Source organism: Pituophis catenifer, unplaced genomic scaffold (genome assembly GCF_029215685.1).
Source record: "Pituophis catenifer annectens isolate HBS135680 unplaced genomic scaffold, rPitCat1.0.hap2 SCAF_1, whole genome shotgun sequence".
Taxonomy (NCBI): domain Eukaryota; kingdom Metazoa; phylum Chordata; class Lepidosauria; order Squamata; family Colubridae; genus Pituophis; species Pituophis catenifer.
This window is the reverse complement of record NW_027256881.1, coordinates 13,996,930-14,015,205: the sequence shown is the minus strand read 5'-3', so window position 1 is coordinate 14,015,205 and position 18,276 is coordinate 13,996,930. Positions and strand designations below refer to the sequence as shown.

At 39.9% G+C, this 18,276-nt stretch overlaps 2 protein-coding genes across 5 annotated transcripts in view; both read right to left on the bottom strand.

The window, feature by feature from the left end:
- Window positions 1-1,475, bottom strand: part of ANKFY1 (ankyrin repeat and FYVE domain containing 1) — a 60,483-nt gene extending 59,008 nt beyond the window's left edge. The window contains exon 1 of the mRNA XM_070932075.1: window positions 1,465-1,475. Within this exon, the coding sequence (XP_070788176.1) occupies window positions 1,465-1,474 (10 nt within the window). The 5' untranslated portion in view covers window position 1,475. The remainder of the gene's footprint in view (window positions 1-1,464) is intronic.
- Window positions 1,476-13,754: 12,279 nt separating this feature from the next.
- The window catches only part of UBE2G1 (ubiquitin conjugating enzyme E2 G1), an 87,370-nt gene continuing 82,848 nt past the window's right edge, over window positions 13,755-18,276 (bottom strand). For all 4 annotated transcript variants that reach the window (XM_070932073.1, XM_070932071.1, XM_070932074.1 and 1 more), the window contains exon 6: window positions 13,755-14,830. The gene's annotated coding sequence lies outside the window, so the exon portion shown is untranslated. The remainder of the gene's footprint in view (window positions 14,831-18,276) is intronic.

Sequence of the window (18,276 nt, the reverse complement as noted above, 5' to 3'; positions counted from 1 at the left end):
TATCTTTTTGGGGACTTTAGAGAAGAAACAATAATCATACAACAAGCACTATAAAAGGATGAAAGTTTCATAACTTTTGCTGCTTCACAGACTAGAGTAGAATCTGAAACGTGTATAAATATGTGAGAAGATCACTGACATGAGATAAAGGGAAAAGCTTTTGCCTGCAGATATGGAGAATCCATGTAAGCAACAGGGAGGGCCAAACAGTAAGGTCATCATCAGTAGAAAGTTCATATTTAATCCCTAATAATTTCAGGCAAAACCAGGAAAGACCTTTTGGGACATTGATGACCAATAGTCCACCATTGAAAATTAGGAGTGAGAAATCTATGGGTTCCCAGATATTGTTGGATTCATCTCCGACTTCAGAGGAAGTCCTAGGTTTAGATAAAATTCCTGGCAGTACCACTTTAACAATTAGGTCAAAGATAATGGGAAAGAAAATTTAAGGGCATTTCCATTCAATTCAAGCAAAGCTGAGCTAAACATACTAACAGTCTGGATTACTGTTAAAACAGTTTCTTAGGAAAGGGCTCTCCTTGCAAAAAAAATAATTCTCCATTCTCTCACTATCAGAGCCAGTTTGGTGCAGTGGTTAAGGTATCAGGTTAGAAACTGGAGGACCCTAAGTTCAAGTCCCACTTAAACACAAAGCCAACCGAGTGACCTTGGGCTAGTCACTCACTCTTAGCCCTAGGAAACAGGCAATGGCAAATCACTTCTGAAAAAAACCTTGCCAAAGAAATTGTAACTAGGAGTGAAAAACTGACTCTAAGGCACCCAACCTCCCAAAAAATCCCCCTCTCTGAACTCTAAAATTCAACATCACTGTCAGCCAATACTCAACTTCACTAATCAATCACTGGAGTGAAATAAAGCAAATTAAGTGCCTTTAAGTGGGCTGCAAAACATTAACAGGTCTTTCAGTACAATATAGGCACAGCCCACCCCCAGATAAGGCAGGGGAGCAATAATCCTGAGAGCATCCCACTAGCAAGGTGTGTTAAAACATCTTATTTCAGAAAAATACACTGGCTTTCTTTTAAAAAAAAAAGCCTCCTCTCTCCCACCCTTCCTCCTCCCACTATCCAATCCCAGACAGAGACCCTCCCTCTTTAGTCCAGGTTTTCCTAGCCTGCCAGCGTTATACTACACCTCTCATCTTCCTCTGCCGGGAAAAGGATCACTTCAGTTACGAGCGATGGGAGTTGTAGTCCGACCAGCTTTGAGTCAGGCTGGGAAAGATTTATTCGATTCTCTTTCCCTGCCAGGTAACGCCCCCTGGTTCACACCAAAATACAGATGACCCGTCGATAAGGCGCCTTCCGCCCCTCCCCTTCCTCTCCGGCCTTTTCTCGACAGACCCCGAAGGAAACGCTCCACCCCATATAAAAGCGCCTCAGGGCGAATCCACTCTCCCGCTCAAGTTACAGCTACTGCCGCCACCCCTATCTCGCTTACCTTCCGCCATGTTGGCCTCCGCCGTTTCTCGGACAGAGCTCTCGCGATATCTGAGCTTGAGGACGGAGTGGCGGTGGCCAAGGAGCGAAGGAATCGAGCCGATCGAGTGCGCAAGCGCGTTCAGGGTCAACAGTCTGCCGACTCTGGACGCCGTGGAAGTTTGCGTTTTGCGGGGCTGCTCTAAGGCTTTCCTTTTTATTTTTATTTTCTTTTGGAATAGCTCTAACGCCGTTTTCTAAATCTTGTAACTTTTAGAAGCCGAAGGCACAGAGTATTTTAAAGCATACATAGAGTCCAGCTTGCTAAATGAAACGGAATTACTTTTCCCTAAGACAAAATAATTTTTTTGAGCACGTGTTGAATTTTCTTTCTCTTTTTCTTAAGCAGAATGAGACTTAGGAACCTTAGTGATAGTGCTCCTGAGGCTTTTGCTAAAGTCAACATAATTTATGCCCCTCTCAGCATTTGTGGCATTTTTCTTTTTCACCGATATGTTTTTTTAAATATATTTTTAAGGACTACAAGACAACTGCAACAGTCCAACTTCGTTTTCCCTAATGAGGGTTTTTGTAAAAGAGCGCAAAGCAACTTTGAACAAATGGTTTCCCAGCCCCATTTTCTACCTTTAGATTTTTTCTGATGAATAATATTAAAATATTTTTAATTTTTTAAATTTATTTTAAAATGTATTGACTGCCCATCTTAACCACAAAGATAAAACTACAAAACCTGTAAATATAAATAAAATACTATAAATATGCAAATATTTAATTACTTGCTTTTTGACAGAAAGCAACTTGGGAAAAAAAAACTATAAAAACTTGCAAACCTTTTCAGCCTGTGCAGAATATAAAGATTTATATTGTATGCAGTTTACTTTTTTTAGAATAATAATTTTACAACAAGTGGTTAAAATCCCATTTCAATTAAGCCAAGAAAATTTTCAGCCAGTCATAACTGTAACTCAGACTCAGGCCATGTTACAACATGTTAAGCAGGAGTGGGATCCTACCGCTTGGAACAACCGGTTCGCTGAGCACGTTCATCCCACCACTGATGTTAAGCCATAATATAGTTTAGCACTGAATGGGTAAGATACTACTCCCAACACATCTAGTTACACATCATATACAAAGCTAATAAGGGATGGATAGTTCTATCTCTGGTTGGTTTAGCACAGCCTCAATCTAGTGCCTACCACATAGTGTGGGATTCTTCTGAAATTTACAAGTTCCCTCCCCCTCCAATAATGAAATTAAAATTAATTGTATATCTCAGAACTCTTAGTGGGGAAAATGGGGAGGAAAAGGTGGGCTATAAATCTAACAAAAAAAAAAGTAAATATCAACTTCAGTAAGACTGGAATATTTTAAGACTATGGTTTCAATTTGGGATGGGCACTGTAAGGCCTACCGTAGATGTTGAAACTATTGGCATGTCCAACAGTAAAAGATGAAGGGAGCTGTAAAAATAAAAGGAAGCATATTATAATTGGGGTAATTGTACTTTGCTAAATATTAAAAGCTCCTTTCATATTTCATGTGTTCATGTACCGTAACAAATCATAAAATAGTTTTTAATTTTATTATTAATTCGACCAGTATTTATGCCACTTAACTCCCAATTGACTTTGGATAGCTTACAATTACCTTTTTGGCTTAATTCATACAAACTCAGTTGTTAATCATATGTCAAACAGTTTATAGGTTTATGTGATGTGAGATCTCCAATTATGATTTATTCAACAAGCATAGTTAAGGAAATAATTGTTTGGTTCAGGTATAAACGACCCTCAGCCTTTTTTTACAGTAATATTTCCATATCATAGTACTTAAATTTTGCAAAAGTCAACATTTTCAGAAGTGTACCTTTGTGTTGCTGGAACAAATTGAGTGCTTTAGGCTGTTACTGTTGGGAAAAATAGAAGGAGGAAGTGCTATTTATGTCATCTTGAGTTCTTTAGTGAAACGGTATAAATCACTGATTTCACCAACCACTTTTCTTAAAGCCTTTGAAGGTCAAAAATAATAATAGTAATAAGTATGGGCTTTCTCTGCTCTGAATTGAATGCAACATCTGAATTAAGGTACTGGCCTGGTTTATATATTGTATTATATTATGGACCACATGGTTTATTTAACCATTGTGCAATAAATAAATTACAATTCCTCATAGAGGGTTCACTTAACATACCAATCAAGTTATTTTGATACAGCGTTTGGTGGCCAAGCTCCTGGATCAACACAGTCTGTCTAGCCTGGTATTTTCTCTATTCTAATTGCTAGTAGTTTTTTCATAGCTCTCCTAAATTGAGACCCTTTAAATTGTAGATAACAATGATTCAATTTGTGAGCATGCATAAAACATAAGAGCCCAGCAGAATCAAACCTATTGGCTGATTTTGTCCAAATTCTATGTAGCAGTTTGGAAATTCAGAAGTCTGGACTTCAGGGTGATAGTCCCAGAGGTAGGCTACTGCCGGTTCGGACCGGTTCAGGCAAACTGGTAGCTGCGACCCGCGGGTGGGTCCGCCCACCTGCCCCAGCATTATCCTGTCCTATTTCGCCATGTTTTTGAAGCCACGTGCATGCGCGGAAGGCCGCGTGCATGCACAGAAGGTGCGCGAGCGAAATGTGCCTGCGTGCGCTCACATTTTTGGTGCTGGGTGAACCAGTTACAACCAGCAGAAGCCCACCACTGCATAGTCCCCATGTGTAATACTATAAATTCCAGAAGACCCTGCAGCCAAGAGGAAGCCCTGGGAGAACAGGAAGAAACACTGAGAACTGTGATTGGCTGTAAAGCACTATGAAGCGCTATATAAATTTACGTGCTATTGCTGTCATGTTCATTTGTGATATACATCTATTCATTATCCGCCATTAAGTCAATGTAAACTCTTAGTGACCATATAGATTTTCTCCATAGCAATCTGTCCCTAAACTGATCCTTCAGGTCTTCCAAGGGTGCATCTGTGTGTGCGTGTGCGTTTTTATATTTAAATAGTGTTTGTATATTTATAGTTAAAGAATGGTATGTTGTAATTGACTTTGGAGTCTGTATTAAAAGTCCATTAAGGAAGAACACAGCCATTGGCAACAAACATTATGTTAGGACAATTATGTTAAGTGTGGCTCACTGGTCTTGTTTAAAGATCTGATGGCAAACAAAGCTGTGGTATAGAAGTACCATTTTATCCCAGCATTATTTTGCATCCATGCAAAGTGTATTATTTTTGTTAAATTAGAGGCCATAAATAGTTTGTGGCAAACTGAATTGACACCAGAATCTCACTATTTGACAACCTCTGTAAGTTTTCATAGTTGTTACAAATTCTGTAGCATTTTTGGCACTCACGTATCTGGAGTATCTGTAGATTCTGTCTTGCAAATATTTCCTGATTTTGTCTACATCGGAACTGTTGAAAGCTCTGTGATAAACTAACAGCAACTTTTGAGAAATTCTATAAAACAGGACTTTATTTAACTAAACAAATGCCATTTTTGATTTGATGGTATTGTTATGTTGGGACACATCATCTCAACTGAAGCAGTTAAAGCTGATCCAAAAATGATGGAAGCTATTTTATAAGCCCAAAATCATAGAATCTGATTAGCTACATGTTTAAGCCACCTGTAGCCATAATTTAGCATGAAATTTATTAATTAAATTAATTATGCAGGTATTTTGGAAGTAGTATGCCTGTGGAGTACAACAGGAGTCCCTTGGCTCTTGTCTGCAGCAGATAACTGCATTTCAACTGCAGAAGCATGAATTAGCTAAAAAAGAACCCTTATCTTAATAAGGCTTATTATTATCCGAATGCACCAACTTTTCTGGTGACTGATGCCAGTTTTGTAGGATTTGGTATCATCTTATACAGACTCTGAAAGATGGATCAGTTAAGTCTGTTGTACATGCTTAGTTGTTCACTTTTCTTTCTAGAGTAAAGGTACTCCCAGATTGAATGTATAACTTTGGGGGTCATGGGCTACAGAATATTTTAATATCTGTAAAAGTATTTAATTGTGTTATTCAAAGATCACAAGCTATTCAGACAGATGCTTCAACTTCATTAACCACACTTTTGCCACCTTACATGCAGGGTGCTTGGAGCTGCTCCCAAGTAGGAACATGCACTTTGGATGTCTTCTAGTCCAACCTTCAAAATCAATCCCAAATTCTTGCAAATGATCCAGTGGGGGTACCATGATTGATGCCATCAAACACAGAGCTGACAAAAAGGGCCAGGAAGATCAGTAATCCTCCCATCTAAGTCCCAACAATCATAAACAAAGCTACTACTGTTAGATGTACACATCTTAATTCTGACTGAAAGGGAACTGGGTAATTAATTCTAGGAACCCATATAATTGACCATTCAACATTTTCCCCAAAATCTTTCACCAAAAGGGAAAATTGGAAACTAGGACGTTCTCAAATTCAGATGGTTTATGAGAAGGCATATTTTGGGAATGGAGGTACTATGTCCTCCTTCAAACAGGCATTGATTACTTCTGGAATCCAGCTGCACATATTCTGTCTGAAGGAGCTAAACTTCATAAAACAAAGCATCCCATTTCAAGATGCTCCAGTCACCTCATTAGAAAACTCCTTTATCTGCAAAGAATCTCACAAACACATCACAGAAGCTTGTTCAAGTTTTCCTAACAGCATCTAGGCAACCCTGTTATAAGAAAGTGACTAGCAGTGCCAATGGATGAAAATCTAAAGACCTACTAAGATGCCACTCTTATCACCAAAGTTTAGGCCTGAATATGGGGATGTGTTTGTATTCACTCATATTCACTCTTGGTTTTCTGTCAAGGTCACCAAGATGTCCTGTTATAGTAGTCTTCGACTTACAATCACAACTGAGCCCAAAATTTATGTTGCTAAGTGAGGCATTTATTGAGTTTTGCCCCATTTTATGCCTATTCTTGCCACAGTTAAGTGAATCACTGTACTTGTTAAATTAGTAACACAGTTGTTAAGTGAATTTGGCTTCCCCATGGACTTTGCCTGTCAGAAGGTCATAAAAGGTGATCACATGACTCTGGGACACAGCAACGGTCATAAATATGAATCAGTGCCAAGCATTGGAATTTTGAGCATATAAACATGGGGATACTGTAACGGTCATAATTGTGAAAAATGATTATACGTCATTTTTTTCAGTGCTGTTGTAACTTTGAACTGTCACTAAACAATCTTGTAAATTGCAGACTACCTGTTCTCACATCCTTTCCCAGAGCTCTTGTTAGAGCTACTTGTCCCACAATGTAAAGCAAGCAGTTTTATACTGGAAAAAGTCCATTGCCAAGTAAAACACAAATGGGCACTAGGCCTATGACCTAGGGGTGGGTTCTACTTAGTTTTACTACCGGTTCCTAACGGGATCGCATGCGCTTTGCTTCTGCGCATCCGCAGATCACTTCTGGTGACGTCAGGGTCAGTGGGCGGAGCCTCCCGCTGGTTTTACTACCGGTTCTATAGAACCGATCCGAACCGGGGGCAACCCACCATTGCTCTCACCTCCACAGAGGATTCCAACCTAGGGCATGTAGCAGAGGTGGGTTTCAGCAGGTTCTGACCAGTACTGGAGAACCGGTAGCAGAAATTCTGAGTAGTTCAGAGAACTGGTAAATACCACCTCTGATTGGCCCCGCCCCCATCTATTCTTTGCCTCCAGAGTCCCAGCTGATGGGGAGGAAATGGGGATTTTGCAGTAACCTTCCCCTGCATTGGGGTGAGAATGGAGTTTTTACAGTATCCTTCCCCTACCACGCCCACAAAACCATGTCACGCCCACAACGCCACACCCACAGAACGGGTAGTAAAAAAATTTGAAACCCACCACTGGTAGACCTATGAACATGGGAGATTCTACCACCACACCAGCAAGAGATCTAGGAAGATGGATCAACAATTCTAACCTGTCTCTACAATACAATCTTATATAATGACACACCTGGTTATCTTTGAAACTACTAAGGTCTCTCAAAGGATCTGTCCTTAGCCTTATGGTGAATGCAAGACCTGAGGGGAAAAATCTGAGAAATACATTCCCATCATCAGCCAACCAGATTTTAATAATATAAGCCAAGTCCAGGTATTGTTTCTTCACTAGATCATGGAGTCATGATTCTGACATTTATGAACCATAACCCAGGACCAAAGTGCCTCAAAATTCAACTAAATTAGGAATTCGTATATCAAACTTCTAACAGTCGCTCCCACTCAAGACAACTGGATTCTCAGCCTCCTTATTGAAAGAAAAGGAATGTATGTTACAAAGTCTTGGCAAGTAAATATAGGTATTTTAGCCTTATTAGTAAGTATGATAAGGCAAGGTTTCTTTAATTTCTCTGATTGTCTTTCTAATTGCTTGAGAGCTGAATACTGAGAGCTCAGCAACCTGAGGATATTGAGAAGAATGCACAGATGTTTCTGCCCTGCAATACAGTATTTTGCATACCATTATTCCCCCTTGCAGGTTCTGAATAAATGGATGTTAAACAAAAATTACTTGTGCTATTAAAAAGACTCATCCAGTTTAATTAAACTGGCCCTTCGGAAACCCTTGTCACTCTATTATAAATCACTCAGAAATGTATCACTAGATCCGCAAGCTCTACGGACAAACTCTACTTGGTCACTTAGCAACTGTTCAAAGTTACAACAGATCCCCCAAAAGATACTTGTGATCCAGTTCTGACACCAGGCTCCACCACCCATGGCCATGTGATTGCATTTCAGGTGCCCAGCAACTGACTCACATTTATGGCCATTTGCAGCATTCTGGAATCATGAGCATGATTTTCATTTTTGCCAAAACCCGGCTTTACTTCTGATTTTTGGCAAAAATGCTCCATAGCGTTTCACTTAACAACTGGTCTTCAAAAGGATTGTAAAATTGGGTCCAGGCATGTGATGATCTGCTTTACAACAGTCATGGTATATGACTGCATTGGGCAGACTCCATTGTAGTTGTAAGTTGAGGTTTAGCTGTAGAATAAGGGAGTATTTCTTGATTGTCGAAGTCTTTTTCCTCAAATAAGGGACTCTTGAACAAATTTGATGTCCCACCATCTTTTGTTCATGCCATGAAGTCAGTGTCAACTCTAACCAATCCATATTATATCGTTTTTTTCCCAGGATTATCGGTCCCCAACTTGGTCTTTCAGGTCTTCCTGAACAATACACCCATCACTACTATAACTAAGTCTTGCTGCTGGTTGTCTTTTTTTTTTCTTTTTCTTTCTTTCTTTCTTCCATCATTCCCAGCCTCACAGACTTCTCAAGAGAATGCAAGAAAACTAGGTAATAAATAACAGGTCCAGGATACAATTTGATTCTGGTCATTCATGGCTCTAATGAAAACAGATTGTTCTGTGTCCTATTTGTTGTCTTAGCTATCTGTGCCAATACTTCCTACCCTGCTTCTTCAAAGTCTAATTTATGTTTCTGCAAAGTGTTACAGAGGAACTCATGGCGTTCGTGATTCTGATCTTTGTAGGTATAGACACATTCTGACATCTGAGTATTTTGTCCAAGGCCTTCACAGCTACCCTATGAAGTGCTAGTCTGTGCCCAGTTTCTTGATTGTCACTTCCTAAGGATGCTTATTGTACCATTTTCATGAGTTTGAACTTTATATGTAATCTCTTTTTCCCCGTGATCCTTGACTTTCACTAGAACTTGCAAATCATTTCCATTTTCACTATCATAATAGCATAGTGTGGTTTGATGTTTCTTCCTCCAGCTTTCAAACCAAACTCACCTTCTTCCAGTCGTTTCCCTGAATATATTCAGCATATAAATGGAATAAAAGAACATGAAGCTCACTCTTTTACTGTCCTGAACTCTTGTTTTGCCATGATCCATCCAGTGTAGCTTCCTGCCCAGTACAGTATAGATTCCGTAGGAGGGCAATGTCTCACTTGTTATGTTCTGTGAATTTTAGATAAAACTTGACCATGAACTGATCAGTCTTTTCTTCTGTATCAATGATTGGAACATAACTTTTGGATGATCATCATATTAAAGGATTGTCCATAAAGGCTTATGTGGGAGTTGTCATTACTCATTATACTGCATTGTTCCCATGTATTCTTCTTGTAGTATACTTTCTGATCAACATTAAGAAAACCAAGATCATGGCATCTGGCCCTCTCAATTCCTGGCAAATAGATGGGGAAGAAATGGAGGTAGTGCTGATTTTATTTTCTTGGGCTCCAAGATCACTGCAAATGGGACTGCAGCCAAGAAATTAAAAGACGCTTGTTCCTGGGGAGGAAAGCTATGGCAAATCTAGACAGCATACTAAAAAGCAGAGACATTACCCAGCCAACAAAAGTGCCTATAGTCAAGGCTATGGTTTTCCCAGTTGCAATGTGTGGCTGTGAAAGTTGGACCATAAGAAAAGCTGAGCGTCAAAGAATTGAGGCCTTTGAACAATGGTGCTGGAGAAGACTCCTGTGAGTCCCTTGGACTGCAAAGCGATCAAACTGGTCAGTCCTAGAAGAGATCAACCCTGGCTGCTTTTTAGAAGGCCAGATCCTGAAGATGAAACTCAAATACTTTGGCCACCTAATGAGAAGGAAGGACTCCCTGGAGAAGAGCCTAATGCTGGGAAAGATTGAGGGCAAAAGAAGAAGGGGACAACAGAGAACGAGATGGCTGGATGGAGTCACTGAAGCAGTAGGCGTGAGTTTAAATGGACTCCAGAGGATGGTAGAGGACAGGAAGGCCTGGAGGAATGTTGTCCATGGGGTCGCAATGGGTCGGACACAACTTCGCAACTAACAACATACTTTCTGATTATGAAATCAGAACAGTTCCTTTATTTTTCATGTCCTGAGTAGTAAACAGTATGACTCTCTTGAGTGAAAGTGTCTAATTTTGGTCTATTTGATACTGAAAAAATAAAAAGTGTAGTTGACTGTAGCTATGTTATAAACACCATTAGTGTTCCAAAAGATCAGCTCATCCACAAAAGCATATTGAATGACATCCAAACTGAAGGGTCCATCATTCAGCACTACATCATCAGCCACTTTATACTGTCTTTGTAGTTTCTTGATAAAATACAGGAGTGGGTTATCGTTGCCTTCTGTGCTGCATGACGTGGTGCCCTTTACCATTATAACTAAAACGATAAGCCTACCTCCTGCATCTTCCTATATCACTGCTGCCCAATGTGGGTGCCTGATATACACTCCTGACATTCTTCACTCATCTTTCCAAAGAACACCACCTTTGCAGGTTGAGGCAACACTGCAGGATGAGTGGATTCTACCATCTATATGCAGTTTTAAAAAGTATGTCTAGTGGGTTACAATTATTTGAGTGCAAAATTGTATTCTAAGGCAGAGGTCCCCAACTACCAGTCTGTGGCCTGTTGGCAACCAGGCCGTGCAAGCGCAGGAAGCTGCATTTGTGTAAGCGGTGTGAGTGTGTGTGAAACCATCCCCTTGTCCTTCCAGCACTGCTGCTGCTGGTCTCCAGAGCTAGAAAGGTTGGGGACCACTGTTCTAAGGCACTCTTTTTTAAAACAAATAATTAAACAGAGAAAACAGATCACAAATTAGAGTCTGCTATTAGTTGATCATCTCTGGAAAATCAGATATAATAGATTTTAAATAGTAAAATGTAATACTTTAAAACAAGAGCTAGGAATTTATGCAGCCTTGCTTAGAACACAAGAATACGTATAACGTGTGCAGTAAAATCTCCTGAGTAGCATTCAATTTCCGCTTGGTGCAATACAGAAATGGTATGCCATTGCCTTCTGGAATTCTTTTGCTTCCCATTCTGTCTACATGGGATTTCCTGTTGCTCTTCCCTCCAAGTACAACATCTGAGTGTTTCAAGATCAAACTTAGGAACAAAACCTAGCAAAAACAGCATTAACTACAACATCATGAAGCTTTCTCTTAACATGGGACAAATTTAACTTCAATCTGCTTTCTTTTGTTTTACAGAAATATGCAATTCAAATTGGGGATATTTCCCTTCATGTTTTAATTATGGAAGAGGTGGTCAGGAGGATACAATAAAATTCCCTTGTCGTATTTTACTCAAGAAAAAGAACATAAATGATAGTCAGCTGGTTGGCAAGGAATCTCTTCTCTCCTTCAATACCCCACCCCCAGCTTTCCTTAGCTAAAGTCAAGTAAATCTGGTTCTTGATCAATTGTCTAAACCAGAATAGAATAGAATAGAATAGAATAGAATTTAGAATAGAATAGAATAGAATAGAATAGAATAGAATAGAATAGAATAGAATAGAATAGAATAGAATAGAATAGAATAGAATAGAATTGAATTGGAAGGGACCTTGGAGGTCTTCTAGTACAACCTCCTGCTTAGGCAGGAAACCCTACGCCACTTCAGACAAATGGTTATCCAACATATTCTTATGTTTCTTTGAAACCAGGGGTGTCAAACTCAAGGCCCATGGGCCAGATCCAGCTCAGTTGCAGGAAGCTGTCACAGCCAAAAATGGCGCTCGGGAACCTGTTTTCACTGGCAGAATGCTTGGGCCACCACAGGCGCCCCTGACACATCAAGCTGACCATGCCCACCCCAGCCCCGTGAGGTCAAACACAACCCTGACGCGGCCCTCAATGAAACAGTGTTTGGCACCCCTGGTCTAAATCAAGCTACTATGTCTAGCTAATAGTTCAGAAACAGCAAGAAATATCTTTTTAATCAGACAGTGAATTTATGAAGTACCATTTCCAATTCACATGCCAACATAGAGTAATCTGGGTTGCATGGGAATGCAGCCAGAAGGATAAAATATTCCATTTTTTGAAGAAATACTCAAAGCAAGAACCTACTACCCCTCTTTCAGTCTTCTGTATTGTTGCTTCTTTCAATTATATCAATTGTGGTCCCCTGACATTGTGACGGGTAACTACTTCTACTTTTTTCCCCTCAAGAGAATGTCTTCTCCTTCCACCCACCCCTTTTATTTTTATCTGAAGTAATAACCAAACAAGCAGTAACATGGCAACTGCTTGTTTTAAAGAAAGTTTGAGTTTAGAGGCTGTTTTATTGGCACACATTGTTAAATTACTTCAGATGAATCCACCCAGACATATTCAATTAAATAAAAAAGTAAAATTACTATTAAAAGCCCCTTCCACTAAGGTAATTGCTGTATGAATGTTCCTTCTATCAGAAAAATACATGTATAGAATTAGAAATTACCCCATACAAAAATGCATGGTTTACTCCTTGTGTACTTGATAGAAAAGGTGGGGATTAAACAAGTGTATATGTAATAAAATAATTATGATATAGAATCATTTGGTACTTTATATATACTCAGCCTACTGCTTTTATATCCAGGTGAATTCTGCTTTAATTCCCATTTGAATTCCAACCGGGCTATTTGCTTCCAGTCCTTGCTCTGAAGTAAGAAGTAATGAGAACTGCTGCAGAAACTAATGGATGAATGTACATAGACTCTAATAAGCAGGCCAGACAAGACCAGGAAGAGCATTATAAGACATTGTAGGAATGGTTGTGCTTCTAACAAAGAGAGTTCATACACTTTTTTTTGATAATTTGCAAATACGGACAGAGCTTCGTCTATCCCTCTCCCAATCTTTTATCAGGATATTTACTCATCAATAACTTAAAAGACAACAATTAACTTCTTCTACTTCCATTGACCAGGGATGGGTACCTAGACTATATATTGTATTCCAGCAGCCCTCAATCAACATGCCTGATAATGAAGAATGCTAGGAATAATAGCCAAGCAACATCTGGACAGTTTCCCCATGGTGGCTGATGTAATTGATTTTTTTCCCCTAAATGGGCATTAATTTATTATATCACCTGCAACAAAATCCAAGGAATATATTATACGGATATATCCTCTCATACAAGAATCTCTAATTTTCCTGTCGCTTGCTAATTTGCTTTGGAGAGTCACCCAGAATTCTTGAAGCAAATTTTAAGGAAGTGAAAAATCTGCATGGAAATGTGAACTTTTCCATTTCTGATTCATCGATGGGGAATCTTATCAAAGAGCATTCAGCTTTATCCTCCTCAAATATGATGCTTCATCTTCTAATGCAGTTGTTAAGGCTATATTATAAACTATACATAGGGTTCACAGAACTCTCATTAGCAAGTTTCTGATCCAGTCAACACTCCCAACTATAGTGCATGGAATACATAGGATTTGTCAATGCTCACTGACAAGGATTTGCAGTCTGTTCAGGCTCTCTGAAAATGTGTTCTCATTTTTTAAAGTGCAGACAGCCAACTTGACACAGAACTATTGGAAAAATTTATATTTTGGAAGAACTCACTACAGAAGGTGACAGAATTCCAAAATCAAGTTACATGAAAATATACATTGCAATTTCTCTTTATACATTAAGTGAGGAAAATCTGTATGGGATCAGAATGCAAAAAAGAGGAAAAAGAAGAGGTAAGAGGGGAGAGTATATGATAGCAAAACCAGAACTCACTTGAAGCCTATAGCTCTGCATGCTTTTATTTATCCAACTTCAAATCAGGCAAGAAATAAAAAAAAGTGGTTCAACCTATATTGGGCTAACTTACATAGCTGACCACTTTCAAAGCAAATGCTCTCAGCCCTTTTGGGAACAACTAGTAGGCTCAAGCGTAATTCATGGCTGTAAATCTTATTGCTGCATCCAAGCCAAAAGATGAGCACAACTAGGTTAAAAACATAAGGGGAATAAATGCATCAGCTGATGACAATGCTCAAGTCATCATCAGAATCAAATGACAGATCTCAATGTTTTATTAATGTACTCCCAAAAAATGTTGAGGGGAAGGAAGTTACAAAGGTATTAAATTTTTATTAAAGTGAGATTTTTAATGAAGCTTTAATGGCTGAAAAGAAAAGTTAAAATGGAATTTTTTTTAATCCTAATTTGTTTTAGTCCAACATGCTTCATGAGAAAATTTGAGAAAAGGCTCATAAGAAAAGAACCCCATGAATTGGAGTGGAGAAAAAAAGAACCTGCTAAAAATCTTTAGAATTTACACGATTCTTATTCTAACTACAAGACAGCATTATTTGGTACAATGTGTATTTGTGGATGTACATGAACAGTATATATATTATCCGGATCATGTTGTGCTATGTACACATCTTTACAATTCTTCCTGAAGGTTAAAGCAGTTCCATTAGTTTTCAAAATGCGCAAATCTTTGTTGGCACTTGTTAGACTCCTTGTCAGCATTAATAACTGCCATGTTTTATTGCAGCCCAGTTCCTGCCAGTGTCTGCCAACTTGGTATAAACAGAAGTCCAGCAATAGGTGGGTAGAGTGCAGGAAAAACAGTGCCATATTCCTCAATTGGAAACCTACAGACAAAAGAAGAGAGAACCATCAGCCGTGGTACCTAGATTTCATATGAATCTTCATATATCTTCCAATATATATTAATATGAGAATCCCAAAGTATTTTTATTAGACAGTTAAACTTCCATGATCAGCAACTGAACTACTGTTCAGAGTTCTAATTCATTTACCTCTAGGCTGCTCTAATGCACTAAGCACCCTTTGCAGTTAAATATTTAGGGCATGTGCAATTTTAACTACTAATTTGTAAAATTATAGTGTTGCACTGCCATAAATGCCCATTGGCTAGCTCAATTTAAAACACTCAATTAAAAGTACTTTTACTGACTTGACTATTCATGCAATAAAGCTTAAATATTGCACTAGTGAAACTTATCAATGCCCAAATTGCGCAGGAAAAGGTGTTAAATATAAGACTATATTGGCTAAGTGAAAAGCCATATATTTAAACCAGTGATGGTGAACCTATGACATGGATGTCAAAGATGACATGCTGCAATATTTTGGATGATAAACCAACATTCACCTACAAACAATTATTCTTGAAAGCGCATCTTGTTCATACACAATTTTTGGGAGCTTTGGAGGCCATGTGAGAATGGAATGAACTCTCTGGACCCGCCACCATTCCTATGAGAACGGGGCGTTCACCATTTTTGAACAGGGTGTGCTTTCATGTGTTTTTTTGAGGCTGCAGAGATTATGGAAGAACGTTCTCTGAAGCCACTTCAAGAACAAAGGCCTTGTGTGACCTGCAGCAGCCTCAGGTAGGCCACCGGGGCCAGTCAGCAGAAAGAGAACACCACCTCAAGATAAGTGACGTGCAACAGATCCTGGAAAGCGCTGGGCTATGAGGTAATTGTGCCATTCCCCAAGACTTGCACATCTTGGGCAACAGTGCAAGACAGCCTTTCTGAGTGGTAGTGATGGTGTTAGGGCTGAAGTTGAGGTCTGGGCTTCTATTTCAGGCCCAGCCTTAGCACTGCCATTTAGGGTGGCCTAGATCAGATGGAGATAAGAGAATTGTTTCTCTTTCATTCGGGAGGTGTGTGTGTGTCTGTGACATGACAGCAGAGTCAAGTTAGGCGTTTTCTAAATATTTGGTAAACTGAGCCCAAAATTTTGCCATGGTTTAAACTGTTCTCTCACATACATTACAAGATATTAAGAGTCCCATAATCTGTACCACATGGAAAATCTTAAACCAATTCAATTATTGAGGTAATCTTGCAGAACTACCTTAAAGTAAAGCAGGAAAGTTTACCCATCAGTTTGAGAGACTCATGCCAAAAAACAAACAAAAAAAAACAAACAACCCATGTGAAGAACTTGTTCTTATACTGTCAGTACTTTGTGGTAGTCCAGACAAGAAGCACAAACCATGAGTAGTAACATTACCTTTATTGTAAGGTTACAGTAACAGAATCTTGTAAGTCTGAAAGAATTTCTCCCCTCCTTTTACTTTCCAGAAAACTGGGGAGTGTCCCTTCTGAGATGTTTCCCATGCTCCTTTTCCTTCTGTGGGCTGAGACACTTTTTGCAGTGTCTAGGCTGTACCTCTTCATCCTATCTCCCAAGGTCATTCCCAAATACTATTAATACATATATATGTAAATCTAAATTTGCATGTTTAGTTTTCAGAGTTAAGTGCCAATATCTTGATTAAAAAAAAAACATCAGCTGCAAGATTAGTATTAGCACTTATAACTTCTGCTATGAAGACACTCATAAACAAATGTAACCTATTCTCTGAAAATTAGATAAAGCAAATGAGCTTCTACAACACTGGAGATATATTAGACAAAAATGTTTCTACGGAAAAGTTAACTCTCTAAATATTATAGTTTTGTATAAGTACTATTATAATCAGCTCTTATATGGAATAACAATGGGATCCAATCCATTAGATTGGCTAGTTCCACATCCGCTTAAGTTCTGAAAACACCAACGCTCTTATTCCATTCCTGAACGTTCCAATATCACTACTTTTCTCTCAAATATGGTATGAAATCAAAACGAACATTGTCTTACCTGAATGTTCCTTTTCGGAGTACTGCGACTGCAGTCCATAGCTGGGTTTCTTCATCATCAGTTCCTTTTGACTGGGTGATATTTTGAATATATCTCTCTTCGTCCTGTGGCCACGCCCCTTGCTCCCATAATGCACCAGTCTTTGAACGAAGGCGCGACCACCTAAGATAGTCCATGAAAACCAATAGAATAAAAACAAGAACAAGTCCAGACCGGCTCAGACACCAATAGTCCTATAACAGGAAAAAAGGTAATCAGGGGAGGGGATGGACTGCAGTCGCAGTACTCCGAAAAGCAACATTCAGGTAAGACAATGTTCGTTTTCCAGAGTACTGCTCCTGCAGTCCATAGCTGGGATATACCCAAGCTCAGAAAGAACAAGGGTGGGAAACTAAAGGCCTCCGGTGTCCTGCATCACCAGAACAGTCTGCAGGACACGACGGCCAAAGGAAGCCTCAGTGGAGGCAAAGGAATCCAACCTGTAGTGTCTGATAAAAGGTGTCACTGAGGACCAGGTGGCAGCCCGGCAGATGTCAGAAACAGATGCCTGGGTGGCCCAAGCAGCCAATGTCGCTGCACTACGAGTAGAGTGAGGCAAAATCCCAGATGGGACCTGCCTGGCCTGGCATTCATAAGCAGTAGAGATGCAAGCCTTAATCCACCTGCCCACGGTCGATGGAGATATTTTTTGGCCCAGGGACCTTGGATGAAAGGATATCAAAAGGGCCTCCGTTCTCCGGAACGACTCAGTCCTGCGAATATAACGACGGAGGGCCCTGCGCACGTCAAGAGTGTGCCAATCCTTCTCACGTTGGTGTTTGGGTGACGGACAGAAATCAGGAAGAATTAATTCCTGAGCGCGGTGAAAATAAGAGTTCACTTTCGGCAGAAAAACCGGGTCCAGACGAAGAACAACAGTATTAGCGTGGAAAATACATAAGTCTTTCCTAATTGACAGAGCTGAAAGTTCTGAAATCCTCCTAGCGGAGGTGATAGCCAAGAGGAAGGCAATCTTATAGGACAAATACTTAAGGGATATAGAGCCCAGCGGTTCGAAAGGGGAACCCATGAGCGCTTGAAGAACAAGTGAAAGGTCCCAGGTCGGGTATCGACGAACCGGAGGTGGACGTAAGTTCATAGCCCCGTGCAAGAATTCTCTGAGTTGGGGATGCTGAGACAGAGATGAGTAAGGTGGACATTGGACGACGGTGGACAAAGCAGCGGTCTGTCGACGAAGGGTAGACGGCGACAAGCCTTTGTCCAGGCCAGATTGTAAGAAACAGAGAATGTCAACGACCTGAGCTGACGTAGGGTCCACCAAGTTGGCAGCACACCAGGCGCAGAAGGCCCACCACAAGGCCTCGTATATACGCGATGTAGAAGGTCTACGAGACGCCTGTATAGTGGTTATGACGGA